The sequence below is a fragment of the Lepidochelys kempii genome, chromosome 10 (assembly GCF_965140285.1).
Source record: "Lepidochelys kempii isolate rLepKem1 chromosome 10, rLepKem1.hap1, whole genome shotgun sequence".
Classification (NCBI taxonomy): Eukaryota; Metazoa; Chordata; order Testudines; family Cheloniidae; genus Lepidochelys; species Lepidochelys kempii.
This window is the reverse complement of record NC_136389.1, coordinates 45,570,212-45,582,545: the sequence shown is the minus strand read 5'-3', so window position 1 is coordinate 45,582,545 and position 12,334 is coordinate 45,570,212. Positions and strand designations below refer to the sequence as shown.

Here is a 12,334-nt window from a genome sequence, read left to right as displayed (position 1 = left end):
CTTTTACCCTTCTGGGCTGATACAGGAGTTCCATAAGTGCTTAAAAGCAGCCTCTTGACTCCACAGGACAGGGAGAGGCAATGCCCTCCCTTGGAAGGGGAGGCTGCTCTAGCCAAAACATCCCCTCCTCCTTCCATTGTTGTGTGCCTGATGTTGTCCTTCCCAGAGGTGGCCAAGGCAGGCGGGTATCATCCGCCCAGTGCCAGTGATCCTTTGGGCTGCATGGTGCTACAGAAAGTCTGTTCCAGCCACGAGTTCACGCACACAGCCCCCAGACAGTTCGGTGGCAGGCTGCAGACACAGTCCCCAGGAAAGGAAGGAGGAAGTTATGTGACTGGATGAGCCCCAATTACCTCTGCCTGGTTGGCACAATAGGATGTCAAGCAGCTAGGACTGGGAGAGATGAACATGTGGGTGGGAGCTTTGAGCGTGCAGGAAGGCCTATGTTGGAGTGATTACTGAGTATGGGCATGTCTGACGCAAAGCCAGTTGGCCAGGGACTTGTCACACACCAGGTCAGGGCCTTCCACCCATCTCTCATTCCATGGGAGCACAGTATGGCCCTGTCTCACACTGGGGCCTGGACTAAGGCGGAGTCTACACTCCAAACTGCATCGACCTAATCCCGGGGGTAGACGGTGCTATGCAGATGGGAGGACTCTCCCGTCAGCGTAGGTAGCATCTTCACGAAGTGCTACAGCAACCCAGCTGCAGCGCTGCAAGTGTAGACAAGCCCCGAGACTCCTTTGAGAAAGGCGTGGGTCAGAATCCACAAGCGTACAGTGCTGGGAACTCACGACAGCTTCTTCAGGAAGACTGGAGTGAACTCAGAGCAAACGATGTCTGTAGCTGCTATGGGAAGAAGACATCTGGCTGCGTCCCCCCAAGTACAGAAGCAGCCTGCAGTGATCCTGCTAGGAGCTTCTCTCCACCTCTGTCTCGGGTTTAAATGCCTGAAACAGCCTTAGTATCACTCACTGGACGTCAGCAGAGGCCATCTCTCCCCAGACTAACTGCTTAGCTTTCTGTCCTGTGCCTAGTTAGACTAGTCTTTATCCAGCATAAAACAGCCCACACACATACAAATCTATCAACCCCACTCAGGGAACAGCGCAAGGAAGCTGGAAACACCAGTTCATATGTTGCAACAAACCCCTCTCCCTGCAACAGAGCCATGTAGCTGACATCACGCACTTCCTGCAATCAGCTAACTGTGGGGCTGATATTTTAAGCCAGGCACTGTAGCTTCAGACATTCAGTAAAAGCACCTCCCCCCGCAGTGGCTACTGGGAGTTAAGCACAGGTGCTACTGCTACTTCCCAAGCAGGGAAGTGAACTGCCAACGAGGGAGAGTCCTGCTTGGGCAGGGCTAGGGGCAGCATCAGCGCAGATGGACTGAAGAGGAGACACCAAACACAGAGCAGGGGAGGGAGGTGGAGAAAAATTAATCAAGCAAATAAAAAGGGGAAGAGAGAGAGAGGTGCTGCCCAATCCACCAGCAGGGAGCAAGAGCTCCCTCTACCCACTGGGGACATCTAGGGTCACGGAACAGTCACTTGAGAGGCATGCGGTGCATTTTGCAAGCCTTGGCCACACACATCACGTAAGCAAGGTGTGTGCCGTAATCCTACAGCAGTGCTGTAAGCAGTGCCCCTATACCAGAGGTGGGCAAACTATGGCCCGCGGGACCGTCCTACCCGGCCCTTGAGCTCCCGGCCAGGGAGGTTAGCCCTCAGCCCCTCCCCTGCTGTCCCCATCCACCACAGCCTCAGCTCACCCTGCTGCTCTGAGAGGCATGGTAAAGGGGTGGGGAGGGGGTTGGATAAGGGGCAGGGAGTCCCAGGGGGCAGTCATGGGACAGTGAGCAGGGGGAGGTTGGATAGGTGTGGGAGTCCCAAGGGGCCTGTCAGGGGGCGGGGGTATGGATAGGGGTCAGTGTCCCAGGGGGTGGGGGGCCGATTAGGGGTGTGGGGGGGTCCTGGGAGGGGACAAGGAAGGGGGGGGTTGGATGGATCGGGGGTTCTGGGAGGGGGGCAGTCAGGGGGCAGGAAGTGGGAGGGGGTGGATAGGATGTGGGGGACAGGCTGTTTGGGGAGGCACAACCTTCCCTACCCAGCCCTCCATACAGTTTCGGAACCCCGATGTGACCTTCAGGCCAAAGAGTTTGCCCACCCCTGCCCTACACCCTTTCACTGTGGGCAGGGGCAAGGAGACAGAAGTGGAGTGGGTGTATTCTTAGGGAGAGCTTCATCCAAAGAGGTTTGAGTCAGCTCTTATACTAAGTCCGCTAGTTACAGGACAGGAGCACTGCACTGAAGACTGGGACTGGCCAGTGGAGACAACAGGACTTGAGCCCTGAATACCGGGTACACAGTCCTCGCAGCAAAGCCATCGCTCCTGACAGCAGGAGCCAGGCTGAGAAGGATCTTTGCACGAGTTCATTGAATTACTGCAGACTAAAAATAGCGAAGCAGCAGGAATCGCAGAATGCCTCCAAGGCAAGATCTGAAACAATACTTGCCAAAAAAGGGATAATGTGGAAGGACAGGCAGACAGGCTGCAGAACTGCACAGACTGGAGAGGCATGGAAGAGAGGGGGGGTGAAAAAGAAATACCAGGCACTGAGGCTAACGGAGTTGTTTAAGCCTGAATCAGAGAGGACTAGAAATTAGTGCAGTGGAAAGTGGCCGCCATGCCTCAACTAATTCCTGTATGGAGCAGGCGGCCTGCTGCAGCAGCTGTCTCTGAGAGCTGTGTGTAGCAATCAGGCTTGAACACTTTTACCAGACACCAGGTAAATTCCTACCAGGCTGCTGCCCTTGGATCCTGCTCAAGTAGTCCATCTTGCTAACAGATGTCTGATAAAGTTCCGCTCCTCTGATTCCTGGAAGAATTCAGGAGCTTTCATCTGTCCCTTCTCCACCCCAAAGCCTCTTAACTATTCACGGGGCAGGGTGGTTTAATCTCACTCAACCTCCTGGCTGCTGCTGTGAAGCTGGTGGTCTCCCTACTTATCCCTGCTTCCAGACTCTTTTTATATTCCCCTCCCCTGTGAATAGCTCCAGAGCTGCCTCTGCTCACAGCTTTCCTGACACAAGACTGGGAGATCCAATTTGTCAGTTTCATGGTTCCTCACAGGACTCTCAACAGCAGCAGCCGATTAACCAGTCTTGTCAGCTTCATGCTGCTGTAGCCTGGGGAAAGCTTTGAGAAGCAGCAGAGACACTGTCTGCAGACTCAGGAACTCTCTCCATCAGGACACACTAGAATGGTTTTCTTTACTAGTATCCCTAATTTCTCTCTTTTCTACGAAAGCTTACACTTGGCAGAAATCGATGGCCTTTGGCTTCCCACTTGCCACTGGTGAGTGGGTTTTTCAAGCCCTTCTTGGCCCTGATCTGAATGAAGAGTCCATCTCGAGTGAGGGGCTGACAATAGGGCTGGCACAGATGCCTGCTCCTCTATAGGAACTAGGAATGTAAATATTGGTAAAAAAAGTTAATTGGTTAAGTTATTAAAATTATATTGTTTAGCTGGTTAACCGTAAACCAAGGTCCCTGCAACCAGCCCAGTGCGGCAGGGGCTGGGGCTGAGGTCCCTCTGGCTGGCTGGCCTGGCGCAGTCAGGGCTGCTCCAGCTGGCCAGCCCTGCATGGCCGGGGCTGGGGGCCCTCCAGCTGGCATGGGGCTGCCGGGGTCAATGGTTAAGGTTGGTTAACGGTAAACCTAATGCTTACTAGTTAACCAGACAACCATTTCACCTTTTGCATCTCTAATAGGAACCAGGAGCTTGACTTTGGGACTCTAGGGGGAGGGTCACAATCCTACAGGCAGACAGGAAATAAGTTTGGGGCAGTTGAGGGGGAAGAGATCTTACACACAGTGCAGCCAAGCTGCTTTTCTTCCAGCCCTTGCAGGCACAGCCGGCTTGTCTGAAATGTGAGGCACTGACTGCAGCATAGATACGTGGGACCAAAGCGACAGAGTCCATGCGTGGGGACCAGGCAGTGGCTCACAGACTCCTGGAGTAGACTGGAGGGAAGCGAAGGCTGTTTGCTAAGTCTGCGTCACAGAGCGAGACCTTGGCAGGCAGCTGATTGGACACTCAACAGAGACTAGTGCTTTAAAACTACCCCAAGAGCAGGGCTCATCAGCATAAAGCCCTATGTTTTCCTCCAGTTCTCCCCAATCCAATCCTAGGAGCACAGAGTGGAAAGGGCAGCCAGCAGCACGGCTGGCTCACACACCCTCAGTGAGTTTCAGCTATGCCACAGGCTGACAGCTGCAAGCACAGACTTCCACCAGCACACGCCGACTTCCACAATCCAGGCCCCAATACCTGCTTCCTCCTCCCCACCCGCAACGCTAGCTGAGAAAGGAGGAATCCCCCAGGGTTTTTGCAACATACTTGCTCCCTCCTTCCTCAGGTACACCAGGGAAAGCCACTTCCAATTCCTTGCTGGCCATGAATCTGATGAAAGTTTCCAACCACACAACTGAGCAGAGAGCAATGGAGGGGACGGAGCGGCATGGAACAGCCGGTTTCCTGCCTTACCGCTCTGGCCAGACCCCACTGGGACACAGGCTCTAAGGTGACACCCCAGAAAGCTCCCCCTCTCCCAACTGCTTCAGGTCTCGCTCTCATCCCAGTGGGAATATGCTCCATTCTCACAGCTGCACTGTTGTAGCTGCACCGTTTGGCCACGGGCCAATCACATATTTAAAAAATGGTAGGGGAGTTGTGCCCAACCCATGATCTTTACACAGTACTGAGGGCTGCACAGAACTGGTTTTGCCCATGTATCATTTTATGTACTGGAGACCTACACAAAGCAACGAACTCCAGCAAAATTACACACAAGCTGTAGATATGGTTTATAACCTCTGCTTGCAACACTGCAACAAGCAACCTCTGGCTGAATGACAGCAGCGTACCCCTGCCTATGGAGATTTAAGTTTAAGTTGAGCTGTAATGATCATCTGAGCCAATAAAGGGAGTTTCTGTACTAGCAATCACAAGAGCACAGTGTGTGCCCCTGCCACTTCTCCCCGTCCCCAACACACATTAGTGAAGGAGGAGCAGACGCAGGGGTGTCCATTTCTAGGAATGAGCTTCTCTGAGGCGTCGGATTGTCACCAAGTGCTCCCCCCACCCCTCTGGGTTCTGTTCCCACGTCCCAGTTCCAGCTGGGACCAGACGTGCCACATGAAAGGGTATTCTCCTGGTACCTCCAGCCTCCCAGGAAGCAGGAGACAGTTGGAGTCTCATAGGGAAGGATGGTCTTCTGTACTCTCCAACCCAATTTTGAAGCCTGAGGAGTTTCTGACCAGGAGCCACATTCTGGTGCTTCCTTCAGTAACTAGCTGTGTGACATTCACCCAATGTTCATTTTGTGGGTGTTCACACGAATGGCCCCTGTATTTCATGAACTACAAGGCCACTTTCAAAAAGGCAAATCCAGAATGTCCCGGGCCAAGCAAATACAAGGGAAACACAGCAGTGGGCTATCTACTTCCAGATCTTTTCAATACACTGACCCTGGAAAAGTAATCCCCAGCACTGCAGTTCAGAGGGAGTCAGGAAAAGGGCAGGTACCTTAGGACTGGCTCCTGTGCACACAGGTAGTAATTCTAGACTAGGAATAGATCACAACGAGAAGGTGGTGCCAATCCCATCACTCAGCCAGCCTGGCACCTGGCCTGGGGAGAACGCACACCCTGGTCTCACAAGGTCTGCTTGCCCAAACCCACTCCCTTGGCTTGCCAGTAGCTCTCCTCCCTAAGCACCTCTGCATTGCCTTTAGAGCACCCTCCTTGCCCCATTAAACAATGGCAGCTGCGGGGAAGCTGAACTTACCCACAGCACTGCCAGGATGCCGTGCACACACTGCTCTGGCCCATGCTCACCACGCAGCCTCCAGATTTACGAACTCCTACAGAGGCAGTTAAAGGGGCACACAGCGCTGTGGAGAGAGCTCATGACGATGACTGGTCTCAACTTCAGGGACGAGCACAGGTTTGTGCCTCTCATACCTCGAGAGATCTGTGCCCTGAGCTCTCTAAATAACCTGAGACAGAGGTGCTGGCAGGGGTCCAATGGCAGCTAAACCTCATCAACCCTCACGAACTCCGAACACAAAGCCAGGCTTTGTGCCCAAGACCAGATCAGCACCCATCAGAAAAAGGCTCCTTTGGCCTGGGACCCTGATCTCCTCTAGGGCCTGTTGTGAGAGCTCGACTGGATCAGTTACTTAGCAAGAGCCTCCTGCTACCTCGCTGGTTACGTGTGCCCTTGGGAGAGATTAACAAACATGAACAAACCTCAGTTTGGAAAGGGGGAGAGCCTGGTGCGCTCCCTTCTTTATCTGCTTTAATTCATGTGACAACAGCATTACTGGGTGCTGGGTGTTTCCATCCTGTCTGGGCTATGGGCTAACTTGTTACTGTTACTGGATTTGCTGTATAGATTCACACTTTGAAGTGACCCTTGAGACATGCCCTCTGAACCCCTCCCATCCCAGCTACAGTCCTCCAAGAATATCCCACCCCTCTTAGGCCTGGAAGGGTAATGCTGGGGATGGGGCAGCGTGCACACCTGGCAATGAATACAACGGTATGACAAACAACAATCCAACTGTGGAAGAGGACAGACAAGCTCTCCAAAGGCACTTACCATCTTCCGTCTCCTGCCAGACGATGCCCTCCAGGTTGACGCTGGTGCCGGGTTCACAAGGGCCCAGACACTCCGGCTCGGTAGCCAATGCCACATCGCAGGTGTTCACCCCCACAGAGCGAGTGCGTACCATGATCTGCTCGCATGGTGATGAGATGTCATTATTGACAACGGGGACCAGGAGATGCAAGGGCAAAACTGCAGGCGTGGAGACTGGAGACTCCATCTGCGGGGAAGGAGAAATACACCAGTGACCATTGGGGAGAGCACCGAGGAGAAAGCAAACACCAGCAAGGCCCTCCCGCTTTCCTGGAGAACACAAATCAGGGCGCCCCCCTCCTGCCACTGTCCCATTTGGCCTATTTGCTCAGAGCAGGTTCACAGCCCATCCAGCCTCCATCAGAGGAGTAGGATTTAATAAGTCTTTTCCAGCCCTGATATGCCTATAAACTATGGCTCACTGCAAGAACAGCATTTTACAAACAGAGTCTAGGCCCCACCCTTGTTCCTCAGCTGGAGACCTCCTGGACCTCAGCCCTGCCAGAGAGGCTCTGGCTGGGCTGCTTTCAACAACAAAAAGTCTTTCCAGAACAGGATCCCCAGTCTCCCGTAGCCAGTCAGTCAATCTACCTGGAGACGGATCTGGTTTGGCTATTGCCTGAACATCAACACCCGGAAAAGCAGCCCTGGATCTGATGGAAGGAATCACAGAATTCTGCCAGACTGGCTGGGGCAGGGCAGGAGAGGCAGCTGGCACCCTTCAGATACCTGTTCCATCCCAATGGCCTCTCCCCAGCTTTACCCCAGACCAGATCGACCCCCAGCAACCTCCCTGCCTGTTTAGAGACTAACCCCTACACCTCTGCTTTCCATGCACCAGAGCCCTGGGATGACGCAGGGGGTCTCTCATGATGAAGAGGAAACCCAGCCATCTTGCTTTTCTTGCACATGAAAGTCACTTCCTCAGTGCCAGAGCTGGGGTAGGTCTGCATGGAAAGCAGAGAAGTCAGCTGAACTGGGTGGAGCACAGACAAACCCTGTGGCCATCGCCACCCCCATCCCCAGCTCAGTAAACCAGGCTCACAGCCACTCGGCTATGCAAGCAGCCTGCTCAGATGGCTGAGCAGATTAGAAAGTCACCCCAGCTGATGCTCTATGGTCCAGCACCATGTGACAGAGGAGAAAAGCCAAAGGGCTGGTTCATTTCAGAGCCCTGTCCAGACTGCCAGTCAATGGAATGCTTTGGTATACAGCCTGTGTCTCCAGTGCCCAGACAGCGTAGCTCATTTTCTCACCCTCCACCAGCTAAAGCAGCCTTCCCACCCACACTGAATCAGACCCCCAACCATACCCTTGCAATGGGGATTTGCAGCACTACTCATGCTGGCTGGTCGGGCTGTGCTCTGACCTCCTCCCCAGGAGTAGGGTTTCTGATCTTGATAAGATGCTGAGCAGCAAAAAGCAGCAGCAGACACTAAGAAAACCACCCCCATGTAAGTCACCAGCAAGCTCACAAACTGCAACACAAGTCATTCTGGGAGTCGGGACAGACCTCCACAGCATCCAGCAGTGAGCTAGCCAGGACATGCCTCTGCAAGCCTGCTGCTTGGCACAGCCCTGGAGCTAGAACCATGGGAAGCTTGGCGGCCTGCTGTCCTCAGCCCCAGAGAGGCAGGAAGCGGAGGTCTCCAAGCTGCTTGCCAGGAGGTGCCCTGCCTGCTGGGGATGGCCCTACTGGCATTTCCAACTGTAAAGTCATCGCTATTTGTGGCACTCAACTGTCAACAGCCACAAAATGTTCAGACTCCCATTGAGACAAATTCTGGTCCCTGAACAGCTGCCAAAACATTATCCTTAGCTGCCTGTTGTGACAGCGACCTCTGCTAAGCCTGCCTTTTTACGAAACCGTTAGCTGGAGTGCAAGACCACACACTGAACCTCGGCTGCCAAATCAGGCCCAGCCTCACTCCACACAACCTCTGCTGTGGGGCCTGAGTTCCCCCATCTTCCCACACCCAAGCCCCACGTCAGGGACATTTGCAACTCCATTAGCAACCAGCACGCTGAACAGGGGAGGGGGCCAAGCTTCCTACCACCGATGCTGGAGAAGCAGGAGGCAAAGGGGTGTTCTAAGGCAGTGGGAAGCACCATGGTAAAATGTAGTAGTTTGCCACATGCTGGCAGAAGCTGGGTGGATGGATTTGCCATTGCCCATGTTACCAAAGCAGACAGGGCAAAGTGCCGCTGGCCTGCAGTTAGCTCCTTGTCCTCCTCTCCTCTGGACAGCCCATCGAAGCGAATCCAGTGTGATAAGCATTAAAGACAGCCCCAAGGTTTCCTCCGCAGTGACTGAGTTACAGTCTCTCCCCACTCAGCGGCAGAGCCTGCATGCTGTTTCTTCTGTGGGCTTTTCCTGACAGCAGGCCTGGCTTTCTGCTGACAGCACCAAATCCCTCAGGATCCAGATCCTTGGCCTTCATTTCTGAGGCAACCCTTTGGAGAGACTGCCACACCTTGCACTTGTGCTGTCCAAGCCCCTTTTGGAGCTGCCCATGGCCTGTTCTCCCTGAAGGATCAGAGAAGAAAGAATTTTGCCTTCCACATACTTCCTCTGCCCAAGACGGGGCGCGGATCCTCACCAGGGCAGATACGAGCCACATGTGCAGAAGGGGGCCTCACTAGGCACCTCAGCAAATCCCATGTAAACAATGAGTCCCTGGGAACCGCTAGGGCCCAAGAAAGCAAACAGCTCCAGAAAACCCCTCTCCCTGAGCAAACCCCTAGCACAAGCAAAGAGACTGCCTTCAACTCCCATCCATTTACAAATTAACGCCAGTCCCCTGCAGTGAAATAGCTGGAGAGGAACCATGTGCAATTGACACAACTTGGCTGATGGCAGCAGGACTAGCAGAAATGGAGCGTCAGGTGGGGAAGCATTCAGCCCCGAGTATCATTTGCTAGTCAGCGCTGGGAGCAGTGGCTGATCGCTTGTTTGTGTGGCAGAGGAAAGGAAGGGCACCTGTGGGTTTTGAAACCGTTCAGCTTCCTTCCACTTTGCAACAGAAACCACAGTGCAGCAGAGGCGTGTTTAATTACAGTTCCAGCTCTGCTAATTATCGTTTGGGCACATTTGTAATCTGCGTTATGCCACAGTGCATAATAAGCAGTTCACTGAGACCCATCTAATAAGCAAGGCGGCTTTATGGGATTTCATATTTCACTCTGCACTGGAACCAATGAAGTCTTATTTATCAGCTGTCTGTCCGGAGAAAAGGGAAACCAGGAGGAGCAACAACTTTAGATAAGGGGGGAGAGAGAGAGAGAGAGAGAAAGAGAAAGAGAAAAAAACCTCAAAGGCAAAGGAGAGAGAGTACAACACCTCCCCCCAGCAGACAGATTGGCAGACAGGTAGCCAGGTCCTGGGAAGACTTGGAACGGAGCTGAGAAGTGGGCCAGTGGTCGAGACAGATCAATCCCTGAATTCACCTAACACCTGTGTTTTATCTCCCAGTGATGGGGCTTTTCATCCTGCTTCTTTTATCGAGCCCAACACAAGGTGAGAGGCTTGGTCTGCTGGTCACTGCACAAGCTGCAGGCGGACAGCCTGTGAACAAAGACTGATCTGCGAAAGGAAGAAGCCAGGGACTCATTAGTCTCACCATGGGAAGTAATTACAGTGTCCTCCTCCTAAGCACAGCGATGCCACTGGCCATGAATCTCCTCCCAGGCTCAGAGCCACATACAGCTGGAGCCAGCCCTACTGTGAGCGGCAAGCAGCAGTCCGTGTAAAGCCAGGGCTGAGAGCTTCTCTCCCCTTCAGCTAGTCGCATCAAACCCCCACCACAGGGCCAGCACTTCAGCACCAGCCAGTCTGGTTCTAGAAGCAGATGTTGAGGCAGGGAGACTTGCAGCAGGAATTATGCTCATTAGGTAGCGCTCCAACACGCACACCCCTTAAGCAACCACTTTAAAGCCCCCTCCAGACACCTGGCAGTTTTGAGTGAGGATGCAGACAGCAGACCTTGCAGGTCCTTTAAGGCAGGCTTCACGGCATGTGACTCACATCCGGCTTCAGTTCCTAGCTCAGCCACAGATTCCCCGTGTGACCTCAGGCAAACCATGTAACATTGCCTGTCTCAGTTCCCCTTTGTACAGCGAGGCTACTACTACCTTGCCTGCTGGGGGTCCTGAGGCTAAAGCTATTAACGTCTGTGGCGGAATGACTGCTCTCCTGGGGGCGAGGCACTAGACAGCCCCTGGGTAATAGCTGTGCAGCATACGTTTCACTGCCCAGTGCATGTCAGAGAGTGGTAGAGTCTGTATCTGTCCAGCAGCTGCAATGAAGAACCCACTTTGTGTTTATCACACCAGAGCCCTGTCTCTTCTCCAACATCAGGGACGCACACTCTGGTGACTAAGATAAGAATCTAACACAGCTAACCCAGAAAACCACACAAAGGCTGCTGGATGGGGAAAACAAGAAAGAAAATGCAGCCCCAAGAAGCTGCAAGGATCACAGAGAGATCTTAGAACAGGACTGGGGAATTAAGGAGTGATCTTGAAACCTTTCTCCGGCAGCAGGCTTAGAGCTCAGAGCTGACATGCTGCTGGAAACATGCTACCAGTGCAAAGTGGTGGTGTTTCTGGTGCCTTGCTCACCCCACACAGACAACACGCCAAACCCCTCTGCAAGGGGAACTCCCAGCCAGGTGCTGACATGGGGAGGGCCAGACACCTCTGGACTTGCACAGAAGTCAGCTGTCTGACATCCTGAGCCCATGCCAAGATGCCTCCAGCAGCCATGCTACCATGTGGTGTCTTGAAGATAATTCACATTAAAGGGCCAGCACATCTTAATCAGTACACAGAGCAGCAGTTAGTTAAACCTAGAGAAACAGAGATACATGGTACAAAAATCAAATAGAATTGGCATCAAGGCTGGATTATAACCCCTGACCCCGACATCACATGGATCCAGACAGAAACCACCAAGCCAATTTTGGAAATTTCTTGATAGCATCAGACATTAAAGTAACACCAGAAAGTGAGCTGTGTGACTGCACTTTTCAGGGCAACAGGTCTGAGACATCTGACGCTGGAGATGATTAAGCAGTGGCAGTGAAGAAACTTGGGCCATGTCTACACCAGAAACATAGGTAGTGTTAACACACTAGCGTACCCAGAGTTTAGCACATTTTCAAATGAGATAGCTGGTTGTGGTCAGCACTACACCAGCTAACATGTTAACCCCCTGGCTACACTGGTGTGTCAAACCTGTTAGGTAAAAGGAGCTAGCTAACACATTTCTAAACATGATCTACCTTCCTCATCGACAGAGAGCCTCAGAGAATCCTCCAACTTCAAGAAGAGCATTGAACATGGCAAGAGCCAAGTGAGACACTTCACACTAACCACTACTAGCTAGCCAACATCTGCAAGTCTCCTAACACGGACAGGGCCAGAACGAAGATCTGAGATTGTCCTAAACTGTACAGGATTACTTAGTATTTGTATTTAGCACCCAGGAGCCCCAGGCATGGACAAGGACTTCACTGTGCTAGATGCTGTACAAACACAGAACAAAGAGACAGTCCTTGCTACAAAGAGCTTACGGACTAAGTATTAGAAAAGAGACAGCAGCTGGATAGAGACAGACGGACCA

The 12,334-nt window shown here is 52.9% G+C and overlaps 1 protein-coding gene across 5 annotated transcripts in view; it reads right to left on the bottom strand.

Annotated features, from left to right (window-relative positions):
• The window catches only part of ZNF609 (zinc finger protein 609), a 118,057-nt gene that overhangs the window by 25,965 nt on the left and 79,758 nt on the right, over positions 1-12,334 (bottom strand). For all 5 annotated transcript variants that reach the window (XM_073363228.2, XM_073363232.2, XM_073363231.2 and 2 more), the window contains one exon: positions 6,673-6,898. In XM_073363228.2, the coding sequence (XP_073219329.2) occupies positions 6,673-6,898 (226 nt within the window). The remainder of the gene's footprint in view (positions 1-6,672; positions 6,899-12,334) is intronic.